A 24166-nucleotide genomic window follows, 5' to 3' on the forward strand; every position below is an offset into this window, starting at 1 on the left:
CTTCCATTCTCTGCAGTTTGCACATAAGTATTACTAGCATCATTCTACAGACAAAACATTCACCTGCATGTTTGAGTACTGTTCAGTTTAAAAACAATATAGTCTGAGCAAAATTGTCTTTAGTTATCAAGAAGCTTGACAGTAATCTTGAGACTTGAAAAATCATGCTGCTATGGGGAAAACATCCTGAAAATCCCCACTGCAGGCAACAGAGGGGTATTTATTATTATTCACTTATTTATTTCATTAATAAGTGAATAATAATGAATAATAATGAAAAAATATTTATTTCATTAAATGTATTATAGCTGCCCACTCCTACATTCTCTGGGCAGCTTACAAAATCTAATACTAAGATAAAACAATTAAAAACATAGGCAAAACAGCCTGGACTGTTAAAACACAGTGCGACAAGGGGCCCTTGCCACCCCCAGGCCTGTGACCAAAACCAGGTCTTATAGGCTTTTCAGAACCCTCAGCGAGTGGGTACCATCCATTATCTTGGGGGGGATGCTGTTCCAGAGGGCAGGGGCCATGACAGAGAAGGCACGCTTCCTAAGTCCCATAAAACGGCAACATTTAATTGAAGGACCTGGAGCACACCCCCACTTCCTGAACATACTGGGTGGGCAGAAACAGTGGGAAAGAGACAGCCAAACGCTTTATGTATTATTCACTTGAAATAGAAATAGTCTAGATTTTGTTGTACATACATTGCAGTCAGGCCCAGGTTTTAATTTTAATTGATAAAAATCAAGTATATTGATTCAATTCCGTCTTGCTTTTTCATCTGAACTGGACCTTATTTGACTGATAAATGGATCAACAAGAGGCCATGTTTACAGATAATGTAATAAGTTGAGGACACAATTCCTTGTGATGGTGAGGAAACAGAAATGATCTACTGCTGATTCTTCTAAAGATGTTGTATTTAAGCAGCAATAATGAGAAATACAGAAACCTATTTTGGAGGATACCAGATAGTTGCCCAGAACAATGCATATTGAAGAAAATATTAGGATTCATACCAGTATGCATGGATTTCATAGATTTTCTCTCCTGAGAAAAGATACCTAAATGGAGGTAGACCTCCTTGCTTATTCAACTTTCCAAAGAACAATGTATCTATTCTGTGTGAACTACAGCACAAGAGTAACAGCTTCCAGACGTCTCTGGAAATCACAACTGGATCTGGATTAAAAATCTGGATTAAAAATCTAGATCACAACTCTGGACACCTTTGGCGGCCTAACTGCATGAAGTGATGGGGCTGACATCAGGTAGACCAAGAAGGTAGTACAGTATCATATTACCTTTATAAGATAAACTTTTTGTATCTTGTTGATTACATGTATTCCCACATATAGCGAACAGAATATTTTTCTAAAAACTGTGTAAATCCACACATTAAATCTTCTGGAAAACTGTAGAGAAAAGACCCTATGCTACCAAATAATAGACAGGCAATCTTGTAACATGCCTTTCATCATTATGCAGTATACTGCACATTAGGAGGAACTGCAACAAACACTTGTTGGAATATGTAAGGGAAACTATGGTTCTTTAGGGCAATTGTTGTTCCTTATTAGCTATACTTAAAATGTAAATACTGGACTGCCCTAAGGCACACAGAAAACAACAATACAGATCTGCTCAAGAAACAATCTAGGATTTGGAATTACACCTTCTCTTTATGGAGTAAGCACTAAAGAGCTGATCAGCTGCTCCCAAGCCTTGCTGCTGAACTGTTTTGCTGTACATTAGATACAGAAATTGTTAAACTTTACCACAGAAATTCTATGCAGTAATTTGTATTAACTGAATTACAAAATAGACATGCTCACATCTGCTGAGCTGAAATCACTTATTAGGATGAAAGTTTTGAAGTACAGTGGTACCTCGGGATACGAACTTAATCCATTCCGTGACTCTGGGCGTATTCCAAGTTGGTCGTAACCCGAAGGAAATTTCCCCATAGGGTTCAATGTAAATCCGGTTAATCCATTCCGCCCTCCGAATTTGGTCGCACCCTGAAGCAAATTGTCCCATAAGGTTCAATGTAATTACCGTTAATCCGTTCTGGTGTCCGCGAACCACACGTCAGGGGCGGGAAAACGGCCGGGCGCGGCGCGGCGGGAAAACGGCCGGGCGCGGCGCAGTGTGAAAACGGCCGGGCGCGGCGCAAAAACGGCCAGGCGCGGCGCGGCACGAAAACGGCCAGGCGCTGTGTGGCGCGGCGGAAAAATGGCTGGGCGCCGCACCGCGGAAAAATGGCCGCTGACCACATGTCAGGGGTGGAAAAATGGCCGCAGACCATGTGTCAGGGGCGGAAAAATGGCCGCGGACCACGTGTCAGGGCGGAAAAATGACCGTACCCCGAGACGGAGTTTGCACATAGAGGTAAATTTTTGCGGCCGGAGCTGGTCGTAACCCGAAAAGTTCGTTAGTAGAGGCATTCGTATCCCGAGGTACCACTGTACTGTACAACAACAGACTGGATTTTGCTAGACATCCCTGTGGCCCAAAACCTGCAGAGACCAAAAAAAGCTACAGAAATTTCTCCCGTGCCAACTTCTGGTTGAAGTCTCTCAGCTGTTGCCCATTTCTGAAACAGAAAGTTTTGTAATGCCTCCAATTTTCTCCTGTCCTATTCTGAAGCTGGACACATTTCAATATGAGCACATTCAGGCATTTCTATTCATCATGCAAGGGACCCTTCATTAATTATTTTTAGAATTATCTATAACCAAAAGCCAGATTTTCTATACCTCCCCAACCCAAAGTCAGGAAGATTGCAATTTTAGGATTTTGGTTTGATTATTCTTCTAAGTGCTAATGTATTCTTAATTTCCTGTTGCTTGCTAACATGAATAAAAACTGTTGTTTACTCTAACTTGTGTGTATAAAAAAGAAGAGAAAGTGAGAGACTGCTACTCAGACATTCAAATTTAGGATCCCATTAAGAATATTCCCAGGAAACTAAACCTAGCTCCGGGTTCATGAGTTACACTTTATTCATAAACATCTAAAGAGCAATGTACCATTTACAATAAATGCTGCTCCTTTAGCAATTTAAAAATAGCAATTTCTACTTTGCTTAACTGTACATAAGCTATATATTTTTCTGTACATGTCTTTATTAAGTATCCAGTCATCCTATTGAGCATTTAACCTGACTTAATTGAACAGAACATTTAAGACACAGTGATGTAAGCTTTAATTTCCTTCCTGTTCTAATTATCCAAACAACTGGCTGTTAATTTATCTACATAAAAGAAGACAACGATTAGCCTAGCATGAATGTAATTTCTCTCAATCATTTTCTTCCTGTACTTAAGTTAACTGACAGGCCTTTATTACAAAGCGTGTAATATCTAGTATTGGGTTTTGCATTTGTGGGAACTTGCCTCAAGGCCATTTGTAAAGCATATCCACCAAAACCAACAACTGACAATTAAGGGAACCACCACCTTTAAATTCTCAATTAAAGATCTTATAGTCAAAATCCATCAAAATTCTATATATGCATATAATGAAGCAAATAAAATGCTCCCATCTCTAAGTATCTGCATTTTCTTACAGGTTTCCCTGGACTGAGATTTCTGGAGAAGGCAGGATATTTATGAGACTACACAGTGTAACATATTTGGCACTCTATAAAACCTGAAAGGTGTTAAACATTTTAAATTCATAGAATCTCATTATTTTATTTTTTTCAACAAATTGATTGATACTACGGGAGTCCTTTTATATGTGTCCCTATGCATATCAAATCTCAATAAAATTCTGTAAGGGATCCTAAATTATTGCAGTCTGTTCTGATTAAACATCCACTGTAACTTCCTAGAAATAAAACAGAAATCCAATGCAATTATGATACCTACCACACTGTCACTCAGACAATAACATTCAACTGTATTCAAAATTGTGAAAAGTAAAGAAAAAAGAAAAAAAAAGACTTCCAATATATTAATTCTAATATAATTGTTAAAGAACCATTTCATGAGTTGCACCCAGAATTTCACAGCTGGAAAATGTGTTGTTTCTGTAACTGTAGACAACTGCATACAGAACTAATGCACATAATGCAGTATGTATCCAAAGGCCTAAATGTCACCAATCTTGAATGATTCCTGGGGCTCGTTGGGAGAAGGAAGAGGGCAAGGATATCCTGAACCAATTTCTAATTTCTGTTGTCCCACTCTTGATCTAACTGAAACTGTCATGAGTTAAGCCACCACTTGTACTATGGCTTGCAAGTTGAATCAAAGTATTGGCTTTGATACTTGTGGAAGAGTGACACCACTGGATATTACCCAAATTTTTATTCTGTGTTGTAACAACCTAAGACATATTAGGCTATAAATGAAGGCCTTACTCTTTTTCAAAAAACTTTGTCACTCACTGTGATTATTCTTTTAAAAAGGGTTTCCAATGCTCTATATAAGAAATAAAATATCTGAACATACTTATCCAGAACTGAGTGGTTGACTTTGGTTACATGTGCAGCTTTGCATTTGATTTTAGATTTTATCATCTTGGACCAAGTTGCCAAGGTTGTTTTGTGATGAGAAAGCCTTGGCACACAGAGATTTGCAATGCCTGATTTGCACTGCACTACACATAGCAAAAAAAATAAAAGCAGATATATCCAAATCCAGCTCCTGGCACCCAATGGTTTGCTACTGTATATACTTAGATAAGGTATTGATTACTTTGTTTACTAGAGGACACCTCCCTGAAGAAACCGGATGAGCAAACATCCCAAACTTTGAAAGTAGGCTGCTTGCACATTTCCTTCTGCCACCCTCTGGATTTGAGGGGCAATACATCAATTTTTGGTATCTTAAAATAAGCTGATATTTTTCATATTTCCCCTTACTTTTAAAAAAAAAAAAAGCAGAGACATCACCTTGCCGACAAAGATCCGCATAATCAAAGCTATGGTTTTCCCAGTAGCAATGTATGGCTGTGAGAGCTGGACCATAAAGAAGGCCGAGCGCCGAAGAATTGATGCCTTTGAACTGTGGTGCTGGAGAAGACTCTTAAGAGTACCCTGGACTGCTAGGAGGTCAAACCAGTCAATCTTAAAGAAAATCAACCCTGACTGCTCATTGGAAGGATTGATAATGAAGCTCAAGCTCAGATACTTTGGTCACCTAATGCGAAGAGAGGACTCTTTGGAAAAGACCCTGATGCTGGGAAAGACTGAAGGCAAAAAGAGAAGGGGACAGCAGAGGATGAGATGGTTAGATAGCATCACTGAAGCAATGAGCATGAAACTGAGCCAACTCAGGGAGGAAGTGAAGGACAGGAAGGCCTGGCACGATATGGTTCATGGGGTCATGAAGAGTCGGACACGACTTAACGACTGAACAACAACAACAACAACTTACCTTAATAGCATAAAGACCAGAAGCTTTCTGTCAATAGATAAGAATACCCAGAAGAAAACAGACTTTACTTCCCGTCTAAAGTAAAGACCATTTTTACTTCTTGTCTATGTTATTTACTAGATATAGGTATTGATTTATAACTTACGATTGTTACAAGCATCTGACTGACTTGTGTTGGAAGTAGTAGTATGATGGCAGAGTCCCGTCGATTTTGAGAGATCAGCAGGGAATGCTTGCTGACAAGAAATATCCATGTTGAAGTTGACCTGATTTTCAGTTCTCCTTGGTAACTCTGAATCTGTCAAATTTACACTATGCCCACAGTCTTGGTAAGCTAGAGAATTTGATCTGTTGAGGTGGTTTAATGACATCTGTACTAGGGTTTCTTTTATGTTGACTGAATTCTCACCACAAAAACTGTCCAAATGAAGAGGTCCCATGATCTGTACACAAGAATACAAAGGAAGTCTAAGCAGGCCAAAGCTTTATCATTTCTTGGCAGCATAGATCTCTGTCCTATATCTTGAAGTAATTAACTAGCTTTCAACAAAAAAGTATATTTCAGAAGAAAAACTCATTCATCTGTTGCCAAGATGAGAATCAAGAGCAGTGCAGCAAGTTCATGCAATGTATGATTTGTGGAAAAAAAATAATTTAACACTTAAAAATCTTCACTTGATGAGGGAGGGAGGGAGGGAGGAAGGGAGGGAGGGAGGCATGCCTTGGAACAGTTCTTAGTTATTTTTTCTCTCCTCTTGAAAAATATGTGCTATATTTTTCTCCAATAAGCAAGCACTACAATAGATTGTTGTTACTTGTCTATGTTTTGTCTGCTGTTTAAAAAGAAGCTAATTTTGAGATTATCCTGCTTCTCACATTATGTAAGTAGAATTATAGCCTATAAATGACAAAGCACTATACTTAAATTATAGTCTATAAACTATGAAAACTCTAAAACATAACAAATTTTGCTATCTTCATTCCATTGGCTGACACTTCCTGTGGTTAAATACTAATAATCATAAGTTGCACTCCTCACTTCCCACTGCATATTATAGGCAAGACCACAAAGGCACATTCAGGGTGAGGACTTCATACATTCCTCTATTGAATAATGTATAATGCCCTTGTTTTCCCTGTGTGGTCCTCCACTGCCAACAGCCTCCTTCCCATATGTTATTATCAATTTCTAGACACTCCTGGTCACCCTGAGTGGCCCATCAGAAGTAAAAGGTAAAGTCTATAGAACAGTATCTCTAGTAAACAGTAGTATGAATGCTCATCAGAAGTTATTAATCTTCCATCAATCTTTATCTTTTCTTTTTCTGAGAAACATGAATAGAGCAGAACTTTGGAAAGCCCCTGGTTCAGATCTTATCTCAGCCATAAACCCATTGGGTTCTTTGCTAGCTCTCAGTCTCATGTGTTAGCACAGGGCTCATCAAACTGGACTACCTCAGGTGGGATATGGGGGAGATCACCAAGTCCTAGATATGTTGAACAATGTTTGGAAATACTGCATACCTCATTGTTTCCTGATGAGATGACTGTTGGCAGATTGCTTTGATGGCTGTGCTTCCAGTGGCGCAGAATCTTTTGCTGCAGCTTGACGGTTTCCCGTTCCTTCTCCACCATCCTTTGACTCTCCCTGAGTCTCTCTAGGTTCTGTTGGTAATCTTGCAATTGGCTATCCAGCTCTTCCCAGTTTTTGCAAAGCAACTCTTCTTGGCTAAAGCACTCTTTCTCCTTCTCCAGCAACCTGCTCTCTCTTGTCTCATGCTCCTGTTGCTGTTGCTCACACTCACGGTGCCATCGTTGCTGCTCTTGCTGAAACTGGTGCTGGAGTTTATGAATATTTGCAAATTCTTCCTTTGATTTAAAGTTTCGGTGTTTTTCTTGTTCGAGGAAAAAAGTGCTATGTGGGCTGTGACTCAAGCTGGATCTTTCATGTTCCTGCAGAAGCAGCTTATGGATCTCAATGTGAGTATCCTGGATAGTCAAGGCTGCCTTTTCATCAAAACAAAATGTGGTAACAATTTCTGTCAGTTCTATTTGTTTTATAAAATATCAACATTTAGTGCTTAACAGCCTTAAAAAAAATTCCACGTGCAAATCTAAGATAATACACTTCTTGTTTTATTCATTTAACGTACTGTTTCCATTTTCAGATAATAATATGTGTTCATTTTCTGCACTAGACCTATGATTAATGTCAAGGTTTTTGGCTCACTATACCTCACAATTTTACAAATTCTGGCTTATCTAAGAATAAAGATATTCCAAGTGAGATAGGAAGTGGTCTGAATACATGTCTCAAAAATATATATATCCCAGCTCTAATCTTAGAATCCCTTCTACCACCTTTTAGAATAAATATTTTAGGCTTGGAATCACATTATCTGAAGGACGCTTGCACCCATATGCACTGTCTAAGCTCTACGGTCAGGACATAGCACTTGGGCAGACTAGTGAGAGCTGTAAGAATTGTAGGCATTAGGCATAGGGGCCTTTCCAAATAGCTCCATTCAGAGCAACACATACAGAATGATTGTTACTGGTTGAAGATAAACTCTGAAAACACTGTATTCCCAAAACCACAATTCATTAGAATGTACCTTTATTAGAACTGGTCCAAATTCCCAATAATGGAGAAACTCTATCTATGTGGTTGCTAGGAGTCAAAAATAACTTGATAGCACATACTTAATCAATCAAATTCCCAAACAGTGAGCTTTAAAAAAACCTAGGAGTTTGGTCACTCTTCTATCATTTCAGCCAGCTTTAATAAAGGTATTCTATTATTTGATTTTGCAGTTTTGTTTCTGGGCTTCACAGAGTTATTTTTGATCATTCTTTCTGTCTACATGAGATGAGTTTGCTGAGCTGAAATTTAAGTATGCTTAATTTTATAATCCTGAATGACATTTTATAGAATTTATTCCTCTCCACAGTCTTATTGTATATTGTTATTTTAATAAGGACAATAAATACAGTCATGACGTTCAGTCTCCATTCAGAATGTCCTCTGAACATTCTCCAAGAAGAACCACTAACTTTAGACATTAGAGTTGCAGTTGAGACAAATCAGAGGCCGGTCACCTCAGTCATGGTCAATCAATCATGTACTTTAGCAGAAAAATGCTACATTGACATTTAAATTATATTAGATTTTTTTTCCATATGTGACATCCAACAACAAAGACAACACAAAAAGACAACCAATGATGGTGCAGGCTCTGTCTGCTAAATGCTGTAACTAATATGGATCACTACATGGCACTTTCCAGCTATCAGCAGTTAATCCACACAATTTTTCAAAGAATAGGATAACATTCAGATAAGATTTTTATAAAGAGACTGCTAAACTGTTAACAGTTTTTTGAAAATCTGAAAATCTGTGAGCTGCTGAATATACAGTTTACAAAAACCAATTAACTTGACAAAGCAATAATCACCTGAATGCTGTATAAGAGCCGTGTTAAATTCTGGATAGTCTGTACAATCTAAGGAAGAAAGAAAACATTGAGGATGAGGTAAAAATTACAAAATGTAATAAAGTTAGAATACAGAGTAGTAATAGATCACTGTAACAGGACCAACTTACCTCAGTTTGTGTAGAAGCAGAAAAGCAGGTGTTTCCTTCCTACAAACATACAATTACGTTAGGCTATTTGTAGAACTACACCGCCACCGTCTGGTGGATCTAGGAAATTATCTAAAACGTTTGCTATTTACAAATGTTTTTAAGCACCTATTTAATGGCAGTTTTGAGCAAAGAATGGCATAAAAACTAGAGAAAGTGGAAGTAGAGACAAAAAAGGGAATATCCATAGGTAAATGACTAAATTTAGTGCTGGATAATGCAAGGTGTATATGAATGTACAGTACCTGGTCTAGCATATCCACTTCTGCTATGTTTTCATCATGCGTGTCAGAATTACAAGTTTCTTTTTCTACCTTCAGTTCTGTACCTAGAGATTAAAACCAACAGGAAAAATATTACTTAGATTTAAAAATTCTCTTCCATGCAAGTACTGGATGATGTATCTAATTCTTCTAGGAAGTATCTTTCTTTATATTTTGAAAAACACTAAATTGACAATCATGGTACATATCTAAACAGTGGACAATTAAAAATACTAGTTCTTACTAACAATCAATGAAAGGTTCACAGACTTCGGTTTCACTAAGATTTGCCAAACTTGAATCTCCCACATTCTCTTCCTTTGAGTGGCTTGTGTCTTTCATTTGCAGTAACGCTACTGCTGTATGAAGGTTTTCCGCTGCAACAAAAGCAAACATTTAGGTGTTCTTAGTGCCTATGAAGTAAACAGCAATCCTTATAAAAGTTATAATACTGCTGGAGGAGGAGGAGAAGGAGAAGAAGGAGAAGAATTTTTATTGTGGTCAATGACCAACCCATAAAACACATTATGTACACAAAACTGATATTAATTCGGTAAACAGATCAATTAAACAAATGCTGTGCTTCTTACATATAACATGACAAAATTTAGCTACGCTTAAAGAAATGGAATTGTTTGAATCTGAAAGTAAAAAAATTAAGTAAAACTGGTCAGAGTGACCAGGATATTTAATTAGATGTGGGGTTAACAGCTCACAGCAAGTGTCAACGTAAAATAGACAGTATAATAACACGTTTGGTGGTTTCAATCAGTGCTTCACATGGGCCAAGTCTGAATTTAAATAGGATGTCTTTGTATCACCTCTCTAAGACTGCTGTTGGAAGCACGTTGAACTGCACCAAGGTTAAGGCCCTTCTTAATTTGGGAACAGTAATTTGAGCTGTTCGCCAATTTTATCATTCCTTGGAATTTATTACTTATTTAAGACTATTTTATATTGTATTTTAATTGATTTTATCTCTTCTGTAATCCGCCCAGTCACTTTTTAAAGAGATGGGGGTGACAAATTTGATATATAAATAAATAAATAAAAACAATTTGGTTCAGATTTGGCTGGTCTATAAGGGGTATGACAGCTATTTAAAAACACCTCTTTGGGGAGGGACATCAGGTCTGTTGGCAATGAACGATCTTCATCACAATCTTCATCACAAGAAATAAAGTTCAAATGACTCATTTCGGTATGCATTTTTTTTAAAAAAGCTATTAAAATTTAACCATGTAATATTAACATGTCAACAATGAAACACCTAGAAATGCTTAAACCTTCAAAGTTTCTATAATATAAATAATATAGAATAATTCTATAATATAAATAATTCAAAGAGGGGAGTGGTAAGACCAATCTTCAATTGTTGACTAAAACAAACCACCCTGCCTCCAGGAGGGAAAACCATCCAAACCATGACCATCCCCATAGGAAGGCCTCTTTCTGTGTAATGCAGTGTTGTCCAAACTTGGCCACTTTAAGATGAGTGGACTTCAACTCCTAGAATTCCCCAGCCAGCATGGCTGGCTGGGGAATTCTGGGAGTTGAAGTCCACTCATCTTAAAATGGCCAAGTTTGGACAACATTGGTGTAATAACTGGAAGGCAGGATGCAGGTCCCAGTAGGAACAGCAAGACATTTTCTGATGAACTCTGTGCTCACCCAGATCCATATCAGAGTAGGAGATCTCCAAGTAATTTGAACCCAAGTTGTTAGGGTTATATGCTAAGATCCTAAAGATCCTGAGTCTAATTTGGTAGCTCTGCTATCAAAGTAACTGCTTTCTAGGTTTGTGTGGAGAGACAACAGTACAAAGACAGGAGAGAATATCATGCCTATTTACTTGAATTAAATGTAATCATTAAAGTGGCTTGAAAATATGGGAATATTTGCTGTAATCTATAATTAAGCAAGACTCTCAGGAAGCCTAACAATCTTCAGGTAATTAGACAATGAACGTATAATAGAAGACCTAACAGAGCTTGTTGGAGGTATGTGAAGTATGCAGGGCAGGATGTTTCTAGAAGCAAAGGGACTGAAAGGCCACAATATACAAGTATCTTTTTTAAAGGAAAAAAGAGAACTCACGAACAGTTTAGTAATATCAGCAAATGTACCATTGTTTAAAATATCTAGAGGACCCTATGAAGATTATCCTAGTTCACACATATCAACATAAATGCAATCCAAAGCAACAGAAATGTGTATTTTATTGGTTAGTGGTGTCCTATCAGTTGCACAACCAGAATATAAGTTTGAGATAACAAGGTTGAAGATCTTGGTTAGTTTTATGAGTACCAGGTAAATCAGGGGGGGGGAGGGGGGGAGGTCAATCTTGGCTTTTGTTTCAGGATTATTTTCAGCAGCCAAAGGCATAATGGTACAATAATAATGTCTTACTATCACACAAATAGGCAAGGTGGGCTTTTCTGGGATGTATGCCTTATTTTGGAGTCTGCTTTTCCCCATCTCTTTTTTAGGTGCACAAATTAATAAGGCTTAACATGTCTTATTAATTTTGTTTCCTTGGAGGGGCTTAAAAAGGGAGGCACAGGGTACATGTAGCCTATACGTTCTGAATTTCAGATAGAAGGCCATGGAGAGCAATCCAGTAGCCAAGGCCCAAACTAGTTTCCTCAGCACAAGCCTGGAGTCACTTATAGGGTTTCCTAGTTAGATCATAAAAATCCTTCTAAGAGTTCCATACAGTAAAGTTTTAAGACAACCGTACCCTTTTCCACAGTGGCTGGCTCCTTGAGAATGGGGCAGTCTGTGTTGACAGATTCCTCTGTGGCTTTGGAAGTCCCCCACACAAAAAGTTAGTAATTTTACAAGCAGGGATTCTGCCTGAGAAGAACCTTGGAGCTAGTATGATCATGTTTTCTGAGATGAGGGGAGAATTATGAGTGCCTGCTTCCAAACTTTTTAAATCTGAGATGAATTGGAATACTAAGAAGTGAGACAAAGGGCAGAGGGGAGGACACATCCTTGGAAAGAATACTTTTGGTGTAGACACAGACTTACCTTCCTTGAGAGCTGCAGCCAGAAGTGAGGCCACTTGAGGAGTTTCTCCAGAGTCAGGTTTAATAAGGAGATGTGGTTCCACATGAACTTCTTCAAACCCACTCATATTTCCAAGCTTTGCATAGATATTAAGCTTATCTTCTAAGTAGTTACAGATCTGCTGATCCTGATTATTCAAGAGCACTATGCAAAAAAACCGCACTCTTATTAAGCCATCGTTATTGTAATTATTACTTATGTTGGAACCATAATTATCCACAAATTTGGTTTTCGTATTATGAGTTGTATGCAGCCCCACCCTAGTGAAGCATCCACGTACAGGTTATAGTCACATAGTACTTCACAATGAGGAAACAGTGCTGTGTGGGAAGTTCTAATGCACTGACTGTTTATAAAAATGTCTTATGGAGGAGGAGGAGGCGGCTAAGGATCCTTGTTACAAGATGGCCTGTAAATAGTTCCATTCAATAGTTATTAATAAGGAAACACAATTCAGACTTCCTCAGAATTGAAGTATAATGTTTAAAACTATCAAACTTTAAATCAGAGGCAACAGCATGTGAATAATTACACACAAACATTCTTTTTTAGGATCGTGTCCACTCTAGTGGAATGAATGCATTAGTTTTTAAAGTGCCAGAAAACATTACACCATACCTTGACATTTTTGAATTTTGGCTGCTCTGGCTTCAGTTATTTTTCGGTCCTCATCAGATTCACCCATTTTGCCTTCTTCTTCTGGACAACTTCAGTGATGCCATATAAACAAAACAGATTAAGGCAATCTTATCTTTCTTCATAAGACATTATACACAAGAATCCATTTGGAAATGTCAACTTTAGTCATACTAATTTAATAGGGCTAATTTAATGGGGTTATTATAGAGATTTATAATTTGATGAGGTTAGCAGATATACTTTCTTTCCACATTTTGTCTCCTGTTAAGAAATGTTAAACAGAAATAAAGATTGCAGTTTAAGCAGCTGGCTACCATCTACTTGAAAAATCGTTAAGAATTGGGCTGGAAATGTCATCATATATCTAAGCGTTTACGAATGACACTGAACAGCAACAAAGATGGTGCCTCATATTACTGTCCCTCCTAGCAGAGCAGTTGCTTTACAAGCCAGATCCCAATTCAAACAGCCATATAATTATCCCAAATAGCCCAACCTGGGAAGATGTACAACTTCATCTTACAAGAGCCACTGCTGACAGCAAGAGGCAATATGAGTCACGTATACCAAAATCTCAGTGGATGTAACTTCGAATCTGTATGTTTTCAAGATTTATCATGTATATGATACTTTGATAGGATATAGTTAACAATCATTTCTAAGGAGAATTTTAGATTAAAATAAAGGATTAAAAAGCAACAGCCAATGTTCTAGGATGTACCTTTCCACTGCCTCTTGAATCTGCCTCATCCAGTGACTGCGCTCCTCTTTAGAACTAGTATGAATTTCATACATCTCGGGTCCTGTGGAGGATGCACTAATCAAGAACATCCCTCTCTCTTCATTGGCTACTTCTCTGACAATAAGTTTCTGAAGAGCTATAACAGCAGGCTTCTGGTCCTATACAGAATAAATGACAAATCACAACGTCTTCTGAGTCAAAGGAACTGAGTGACCACCTAATTAAATTATTTCAGTGTAACAATAAGCCAGAATAATTGAAAATTATGATGTTTTCCTTTTAAAAAACATTCATTAAATGTTTATTTTATTATATAAAATAATATATTTTATTTTATAATATAATAAATACATAATAATAAATAAATAATTTATAATATATTTTTATTTTATTATAACATTGTATTTTAAATGTTTATGTTATTGTTTAATGTTAATAAAATGTTTATTTTATTGAATAAATGTTCATCTATTAAACGATTTATTAAACTTAAAAAGTTAATCAGAAAAAGAAGCAAGAAAAAAGATTTTAAAAAGGCAAGTTGTAAATAAAGATGAGGTTTAATAGCACTCTAAAATTAGCATTTTGAAATGACATTGATAAAAATTTACATATTCAAATACAAGTAGTCCTTGCTTAACTACCCGAATTGGGACCAGAATTGCCATTGCTAAGCAAAGTGTTTGTTAGGCGAAATATTACGTGACTGCATCGCTTAGCAACAGCAGTTCTGGTAGTCTTGGTTGCAGCCGCCAGGCAAGGACCACGCTGTCATTAAGTGAGGACCTCACACTTCTCCTGCCCTGCAAGAACTGCCAGCTCCACCCTGCTGCCTCCTCCCCAGCCAGGCCCAGCAAGCTCCCTTCAATTCTTATTGGGATCATTCAAAAATTGAACCTTGATAACATATTCATTTTTACATTGCAATTCTTCCTAACCAGGTTTCAACTTTCTCCATCTTAAGATGTCTACCATTAGACTTTTCCAAGCCTGGAAATGATTGCTTTGAATTAGTCTTTATTATTTTTTGTTAAAGAAATTGCCAAATACCTATTTTTTGACAGTGACATTGAAACACATTATTTGCTGTAAATACTGTTTTTCATCTTCAAATGCATTTCATGTCATCATTTGAGTCATGATGAGATTAATTATTCATTAATCTGATATCCACAAATGAATTCTGAATATATTCCAATATCAGTTCTAAAGAATCCTTTGGGTGGGTAACTGTAAGTACAATATCATTTGTGTATGATTTTAATTCATATTTCTGTTTGGTTACTTCCTGAAACATTATTTTGTTGTTTTATCTTCTTTGCCAGTAGAAGTAAAGAAAGCAAAAAAGTGTAATCTTGCCTTGTTCCTTTCACTATAGTACTTTTTCTGCTTCACAAAAGCCTGTTGATAATGATAATCTTGGCCATTTGTTTTTTATAAATATTCTATATACATGTACAAACATTCATGCCACAGTTAATCTTTTCCAGAGTTGTAAATATAAAAGGCCATTCCAAATTATCAAAAACTTTCTCCACATATAAGAAAGCCATGGCCAGTTTCTTACTTTTATGGTTTATATTGTAAATAGCATTCAAAATATATCAAGCATTATCTCTCAGGACAAATCCAGCCTGATCAGGATGTATCAATTCAGTTAAAAATTTATTAGTCTTTTTGCCTAACCTGCAATGAAATCATTGATTTCAACAGCAGTCTGTATAAATTTACAGATACAGGATTGCAGCCTAAAGTGCTTAATTTTGACTGAATAAGGTCCCAACATGTATCATTTTATGCTATATAGAAAACATTTACAATTTACACAATTTCTCAATTAAGGTAATCCAAAGAATTTTTAAACATTCATACTTACAACAGCTGCAAATATATACTTCTGATCTTTTTCTTGTAAAAACAACATCACATCATTTAGAAGCAGAGCTAAAATATCTTTGAAAAAGAAAGGAAATCAATATTATAGAGTAATAGTTTATATCATATCAAACAAATAGAATGAAAATAAATGCAAATTTTTAAAAACATTCACATCACAATCCAACCCTCACAGATTCACCAGATGAAGAGATTAGGATGGGGCATCCTATGAAAACAGTTACTGAACTGATGAGGTGGGCACAACTTTCTCTGAGGCTCCAGATTAGAGCTCACTGGTTTGTATTCAATGAAAGATTGACATGCATAGATTTATCATCAGCAGTATTTTCAAAGAATGCCAAAAATTACTTCAATATATTTCTTCACTTTAGGTAGGAATTTTTGATTTACATTTTATATTTTAATACAGGTAGTCCTTGTTTAGCAACTGCCTTGTTTAGCAACCGTTCGCAGTTACGATGGTAATGATAAAGTAACTTTACCGTTCACAGTTATGATTGGTGATGACTAAATCCTCGCATTTACGACCTTCACAGGTCTGTAAAGCAAAGGAAAGCTGAAGTAAGATCATAAGCACAGTCGCAGCTTGACTTAGCGACCACTTCGCTTAGCGACCAAGTTGCTGGTCCCAACTGTGGTTGCTAAATGAGGACTACCTGTACAAGAGTCAGGGTAAAACAGCCAGTTCATCTAGTTGCTGGACCACCTCACTTGCTTCAGTCTGCCTATCCATTAAAATCTTTACTTTGACCCTTTCCCAGATAATCCTTCAATATTCAAGGTGCACCAAATGGTGACAGGAGAAATTTTTGGCAGGAGGCACTTTGCCTCTGCAATAGTCTCACCAGGGAGGGCTGCCTACACAGCACACACATGGTGATTCTATGTTAGCATCTTAATTTAGAGTGATTTTGATCATATAATTTGAATGTAAGGTTGCTACTGTATTTTAGTGTTAACTTATGCACTTGATTTTTATTATGCACTTGATTTTTATTATTTTCTTAATGTGCTTCTGTTGTTCTTTACTATAATGTACTTCATTAGGCTGATGAGATAAATTTATCTTGAAGGTATCATTTTACACCTAACATTTGAACAGGCTTAATGTTCTAATGTGATCTCATACTATATTAGAAAACAGATTGTTGATGTTGGATGTGTTACAGTCAGATAAACTGATTTCTTATGACAGGGAATAAGTGATCAAACAAACTTAACTCTGGGGAAAATCAGTGAGAGAAAATACCAAGACCATAAACTTAGTCAAGATATAGAGAGAAATGCTTTTATCATCCAATCTATACTCTAAGGTATTTTTTTTTCCATATCTTTAGTAACTTACCCATTTGTAAAAAAAAAACTTTCTTTTGAAAAGTACAAAGAAACAGAACATCATGCACTACTGAAAATATACAAGGAATTTGAATTTCAATAACCTTTAAAACGTCCTGTAGCTGTTTTCCAGTAGACTAAGCCTTCGTACAAAAGTGTCCTCTGTTTCTTGATCAAATCTTGTTTCCTAAAAACATGTCCATTTTTCAGTTTGGTATATGTTTTATTTTCAACTTTACTAAGAATCTCCAGCAATTTCTGTTTCTTCTCGTATTCATTGACTTGCAAATCAACTGCTGCAATCATATCCTTGATAAAGTTAAGGGCTTTACACAAATCTTGGTGTTCTTCAGTTCCTTCTGTATAAAAACAAGGAGATGCATATTGTTAGCCAAGGAAAACCCTTCTCCTTACATGCTTAGAATGGATTTTCATAAAAAATAACCAAGGTATTATTTTCAAATCTATTTTGTGAATGGTTCATGGCCCATGGAATTCTGTAAATCAAAATACTAATTAAAAGTCTAGCTTTGCTGCTTTCTTGTAAGTTTTGAGAGAAAAGCATAAACATGAAAACTCGTACAGGTAGTCCTCATTTAGCAACCTTTATTGCTCAGAAGACTCATCCATGGTGTTGCCACACTTAGTACTCCCGTATTGGCATGTGCCAGTAATGCTAGATTTGCTGCATTGTTCTGCTAGGGCCATGAGCTCTTAGAGTACAGCACCTGGAATCATAATCATACGTGCTTCCTCTTCCATTTCCTCCCACCATCTCCTCCTCTACCCACACCTTTGTTCACTCTCTCTCCACTGGACTAGGGCTTCCTAAGAACCCTCACTGGGCCATTGATTAGCTACAACAGCCTTCCCCAACCTGAATGCCCAGGCTGTTTGGACATCAGGTCCAAACTAGAATCCCTACCAGGTATGCCCTTGTTTGGGCCAGTATAAGCCCTTTAACACTTTTTACAAGATTAGGAATTTACCGTGTGAGTTTTTTAGTATTCTGCTTATTTTGTTGTACTCATGCAATAAAAAACAATAAAAGAGGGGGGAGGAGTATACCATATGGAACAGATCTCCTTTTCACTTATAACAAAAGAGGTTATTTGTAGAATGAACTATCTGAAAACACATTAAAAATATTACTGACTTTTTAAAAAGAAATATTTTTATTAGAAAATTTTAAAAATACTGTTGATGTTTTGATGTTATTTAGTTAAATATATATACCATAAGACTTATTCATGAAACAGGTACAAAATTACTGCTTACCTTTGGTATACTGTAATATTCTTTCTACTAGAACTGGGTACTTTGTGATTCTTTGAGTGACAAGCAGAATGCATTCTGGGATTCCTCGACGCCGGGCCAAAAGATTACTGTTCCGCAGCTTTAAGAAGAAATTTAACTTTTAACACACAGCCCTGATTTGCTAGATATGTCATTTAGATTTTAAGTCTCTCTGCCTGAGTGATGGAAGAGAATCTCCTATTTTTTTTTTCCTCCTGCTTGAATCCATTTGATATAAAGTATTATTCACTTCATTTTGCCACTTTATATGGCTGATGCAGGCAACAGGCTAAGGAATTTTATAATAATTTTCAGTAAGTTGTCTACAGTGGTGTCTGCTAAAGGGGGTCACATGGGGTGGTAAAAAAAAAGTCAAGATGGCTGTAATAGCAGCACTATCAAAACCTCATCTCTTTTGTGCACACACTATCAAAACCTCATCAACGTTGCACACACATACAAAGGGGTAGGGCTTCAATTGTGCTGCTGTGACTGCCACCTTGATTTTTTTGTCTCCCCCCATGGATGTTGCTGGTTCCTCATTCCAATGAATCACAAGAGCCTGTAGGTGGTCTGAACATTCAGTAGAGACAATAAAAGAAAATACTAACAAATATATTGTTATATTTATATAAATAAAAATCTTTTATATCTACAGTGGGCTCCTCCTATTGGATTGGAATAGGTATATTATTACCTTATTTGTAACTAGGTATTTCATCAACCTGAGCCAACAGCAAATAAACCAATGCATATAATTGTTTTTTTTAATTATTCAAATAATCAGGAACACTAAAGATAGTCCTTTTTTATTTCATAAGGCTTAATTTCATAAGGCTTTAATAATAAACCCTTTTTGGAATGAAAATCAATAATTATGTCTATAATTATTTTATTAAAAAAACTTCTATAAAAGATGTAGTAATAATATAGTAATAACATAATATAAAAATTCATTCATTCATTCATTCATTCATTCATTCATTCATTCATTCATTCAATACCATTTGTACAATGCCTGACTCCCAATTGCTCTGCTTTAAAGCATTCAAAGACTTTTCTTACATTAGATGAAATGTAATGTTGCTTATCCACAACAGAATAAGACACTGTTAGAGAAACAGATTTTCCCTTTCTTTAGAGATTCACTTTCCACTTCGAAAATCTCAACAAAAAGAAAGAAAACTCTATTGTATAAATGGAAACTCCTTATGTGGCACTGAATATCATTATCAACTACTTGCAACTCTTACAATTCTGTAAAGAAGGTCTGTGTTACCAGTCATACTGCACTAAGACCTAGTGGGAGAAACCATTTTGAAACTATTTATTTATTTAGAATCCTAAGCTACTTTGCTGTACCATCTCTCATGTAGATATATTTAATATTTCTCCTAAAGTAGGTAACCTTTTGTGCAACAAAAACATCTATTATCAACTTACTTTGATGAAGTTCTGGAATTTTTTGTTTTGTTGCAACTCTTTAAAAAGGCTGACTGCTTCTTTCTGATGACTGCAAAACTCCCCATAGATAGTCTTCATTTTTCTTGCATTCTCTTCTGAAAACTGAAAACCAGTAGCAATTCAAAAGAGTACTGGTGGATTATCACTATGCTGTATAGTGAATGCATAAGCAAACTGATCCTCCCACTTCACCAAACAGATACCTCCAATTCCACCACCAATCTATTTGGTGCACTGGAGAAGCATCATGGACTGGGAGATGTCACATAATTGCTAGAGAAAGGGAAACATTCTCTTTGTGATCTCAGATGCCTTGAAAATATTGGCAAAGGAAGTACTCTTTTGCCTGTTTACAAAATTAGTGGTTGGACCAGGATCATACAAATCGATATACAGGTAGTCCTCAGCTTACAAAGGCAACTGGGACTGGAATTTCCACCACTGAGCGATGCAGTCATAAAGCACATCATGTGACCACACCACTTAGCGATGACAATCCTGGCACTCCTGGTTGCTGTCCTAACTCCAGGACCTCACAGGTCGTTAAGTGAGAAGAAGCAGGAGTCCCGGGCCAGTGGGTGAGAGATACAGGTGGATAGGGCGATGCTGCAGGCAGGGGCTCTGGAGCACGGATGGGTGTGCAAGTGCCATGGGAAGTGCCATGGACAGGCGCTCTGGAGCACAAGCGGGCACGCGGTTGCCACAGGGGAGTGGGGGGATGCCATGGACAAGCACCACAGGACACAGGCAGTCAAAAAAGGGGCAGGAGGGGCAATTTTCAACTTCATACCAACTTCCCCATTGACTTTGCTCGTGGGAAGCCAGCAGGGAATATTGGAAATCACGATCATGTGACCTTACTGGGCACTGAGTGCCTGGCTCACAATCACATGACCGCAGGGATGTTGTAATGGCCAGAACTCTGAACAGTTGCTGAACAAGTGGTCGTAACTCGAGGATTACCTGAATGCAGGTTTCAGCATCTCTGCCTTAAGACATCCAGATACCCAGTTTGCTCTCTTAGAATGACTGTGTCTTTACAAACACTATGTTGGAAGTATAATTCGATTCAGTGCTTTACCTGTTGCACAAGGACATCTCCAATTTTGTTGATCATAAAATTTCTGTCACTTCCCTCCTGACTTGAGACTTGTCGCCTTTCCTTCATCCTACAGAAGAACTGCTGATGAAGTTCCAGCAGCTCATCTAAGCAAGGGAAAATTTTGTCCACTGTGCTGTGGTCCAGCTGTAGTTCTTCTTTCATCCCTTTTCTGAATATTTTGGACATGATGAACAGGGTATGGATGTGGTGCACTTCTGTTTGCATTAGTTCTGCAAAAAAAAACACCCCACAAAATTAAATAACTCCCAGTAGATACATTTTACAATGGATTCTTTCTCTGTGTCAACACAGAGAAATATACGGTATACACAGTATACAAAGAATTTTTGTATACCGAAGATCCATTCCCAAGTGAGGGAGGGTTTCAGGACATTAGGGAACCTCTAAGGTGTGCAGAAGTATAAATGCATCTTTAGCAAGAAAAAAAGAATTGAAACGAGAAGGTGGGGATTAAAGCCCATAGGGCCTAAATATACACTCAAAATAATGACAGTCTGCTAGGCAAAAAACAAGGAAGGGAAAAATAGCAGGCAGCACTGGAAAAAGGGGTGGCTGTCTGTCTATACTCCTAAACAGAAGTGCTCTCCACTGTTCAGCATGTCCTACCATTCTGCCCAAACATTCTTATTAGATTAAAATCTATTAGGAATATTAAATAGCAGTTTTATCAAATTACTGCACAACTGAGATCATGTTAAATACAAATGGAGCATAACTCTTCTCACTTCCTCAGAGTGGTATATAGACAGAAACAAAGATCTGAGTGTGCATTTTTTAGTTTTATTCCACTACTGATTCTGATTCCAGCATATATTTTAGACTACAACTTCTATTATCACACCCTGATAGCAGAATGCAACACATCTACTGAGCATCAAATTAAGGAAGGCTGTTTTATATTTTCACGTCCAACTATCTATATAGAAACCTAGAGGATAGTATAGCAAACTAACCAAAGATTACATCTTGTCGCTTGATAACATCCTTTTCTTGTTGGTTACAAAACCAAGGCTCTACAACCAGACTCCAAGATTCTGCTTCAAATTCCAATGTATCAGTGCTGAGGTCACTCCATAAAGAGGCATCAACATCATCTACAGCAACCAAAATAAAAGTCATTCTTAAATATATCAACAACATAGGCAAGTTAGATACCAATTAAATATCTAAAATGTAATCCAGGATTGCTTCATGTGCTGATTTTTAGTACTCCTAAGGAGTACTAAATACTACTGCAACTATGAATCAGGAGACATGGTTATCAATTCCTGATAATGCTTGCTTCTATGTATCTTTAGCATGAAATCCATTTCAAAAAAAGAAAAAAATAGAAGCATTTAGTGGGATACACATTACTTTAAAAATGAAAGGAACAAGAATGTTGTACTCTATAAGAAAAAAACTTATGCAGTTGGTGTCACTGAGTCTGGAAAAGGTTTAATCCTGTCAAGATAAGAGGGCAAGAATATGATAAACCCTCTCCAGTTTTACTGCTCTTTACTTTGTAATCTGTACGGCATTGATTGGAAAGTTTTGCTGAACACTTATGAAGGAACTAATGCTTCATTCATTTGGTTCCTGCTCAAAGAGCACAATGCTGCTGTGATACAGGCAACTGCACATTAAGTTTTTAAAAGATACCTTAAACAAATACAGTAATGTCACCTTTTGAAAACTAACATTCAACATTTTAAAATATCTGAAAAAGAGTTTAGGTCACTTGCAGAATGCTGACCTCTAAATTTTGAGCCTTGCTTCTGATCGTAACATGACCACAGATGAATCCCTTTTAGTTTTTTTTAAAATGTAGCATAATTCAATATTGCTTGTTAATAATGTCAATATTTCAGCATGTGAATGGTATCACACCGAGTTCCCAGTTTACCTTCAATTATAAAAGAGTCAACAGATGAAGCAGTCCCTATTGTTTGTAGCAGCTCTTCAGAGTGTGACCTAGATCTCCAACTGCTGGTATTAGTATCTGGCTCCAGCGAGGACATACACTTTCTATGGATAAAACAAAATTGTACAGAGACTGTGGTTCACTTGGATAGCTTCTTCTTTTAACTGCAAGACATCAGAGAATGCTGTTTACCTTTCAGAATTGGTACTTGGAACACTTCTGGACAAGGAGTGCTGTTGCTGTAATGCTTCTTTTTTCAGAGTGGATACTCCAATGGGAATTGTGGTACAAGGCTGAGTTGTCAAGAATGCTGGCTGTAGAGTATCTCTGAATGATGGATCTGGAAAATCAAAATTATAGTTTAGATTTTAACAATACATCAGTGTATTAGGGATAGTCATGCTGAACACTTATTTATTTATTTATTTATTTATTTATTATTCGAATTTGTTACTGCCCATCTCATTGAACGACTCTGGACAGTTTACAAAACAATTAAAATCAATTAACTTGTATGCCAAAGATCCCAAAAATCAGGAGAAGTCTGGTAGCTCTTAACAACAAATTTTATTAAAATGTATAACCTTTCTGAGCTGAAGCTCACTTCAAAAGATGCATGAAATATCCCAGGATCAGCTTGTCTTATTTTTAGTTAGAAATAATTTGGAAAAGCTTCGTCTCAGAAATACTGGAGAACAACTGCCAATCTGCCTAAACAATATTGAGCTTGATGGCCAAATGTATGACAGCTGCTTCCTATATTCCTCCAGCAAACAATAGCTAAGGTAATAAAAAATTGTTTAGGCTGAACTATTGCATTTTTTGATTGACATATATTAATGACACACCATAAACTACCTTTGCAACCACATTCAAACTGCAATTCTAAATCTAACTTACTAATAATTGTCTTGCTGAATTCAATGAGATTTATATCTAAGTAGACACATATCAAATTGCAACATCACTTTGAAAAATCTTTTAACATGGAGCATGGATAATTACTTCTCAAGAAGCATATCCACAGCAACCCAGGGTGATGGTACTGGTGGAATTAATCTTTGGATCTTATCCTACAAAATTAATTATTGTCTCACTAAAAATGATGTATATTGAAATATAATTTGCAAATATTATTGTAATATTTTAGATTTATGAAAAGAATAATATTGCTCCTAAACTCTGTCTGTGATTACTAAAACATATATTTCATAGTCTCTCCAATTTCAGAATTCAATTTCACATTTTTTAAAATCACTTAATATTTCTGTCAACTTCCACAAATTTCAGATTTTCTGAATAGTTCATATACTAACAATTGTTCAAAAAGATTACCTGCCCAGTTTCCTTAAATACTGTTTAAATTCAAAGTTTGATTCTGGTATGTAGAT

At 36.7% G+C, this 24166-nt stretch overlaps 1 protein-coding gene across 3 annotated transcripts in view; it reads right to left on the minus strand.

Moving 5' to 3' along the window:
* ARHGEF28 (Rho guanine nucleotide exchange factor 28) overlaps positions 1–24166 on the minus strand; it is a 160512-nt gene that overhangs the window by 18871 nt on the left and 117475 nt on the right. For 2 of the 3 annotated variants that reach the window (XM_088129801.1, XM_088129803.1), the window contains 17 exons: positions 22968–23115; positions 22758–22879; positions 21826–21966; positions 20831–21081; positions 19729–19851; positions 18268–18385; positions 17094–17348; positions 15632–15708; positions 13735–13913; positions 12993–13081; positions 12336–12518; positions 9551–9679; positions 9285–9367; positions 9001–9039; positions 8852–8899; positions 6921–7403; positions 5542–5839 (listed from right to left, as the gene is read on the minus strand). In XM_088129801.1, coding sequence (XP_087985927.1) covers positions 5542–5839; positions 6921–7403; positions 8852–8899; positions 9001–9039; positions 9285–9367; positions 9551–9679; positions 12336–12518; positions 12993–13081; positions 13735–13913; positions 15632–15708; positions 17094–17348; positions 18268–18385; positions 19729–19851; positions 20831–21081; positions 21826–21966; positions 22758–22879; positions 22968–23115 — 2766 coding nt within the window. Of the gene's footprint in view, positions 1–5541; positions 5840–6920; positions 7404–8851; positions 8900–9000; positions 9040–9284; positions 9368–9550; positions 9680–12335; positions 12519–12992; positions 13082–13734; positions 13914–15631; positions 15709–17093; positions 17349–18267; positions 18386–19728; positions 19852–20830; positions 21082–21825; positions 21967–22757; positions 22880–22967; positions 23116–24166 lie in introns of those variants that run through there. The other variant, XM_088129802.1, reaches the window with a different exon arrangement.

This window comes from Python bivittatus, unplaced genomic scaffold (assembly GCF_059951505.1).
Source record: "Python bivittatus isolate LINGU-HERP-01145 unplaced genomic scaffold, Pbiv_v1 ctg000850_np1212, whole genome shotgun sequence".
Classification (NCBI taxonomy): Eukaryota; Metazoa; Chordata; class Lepidosauria; order Squamata; family Pythonidae; genus Python; species Python bivittatus.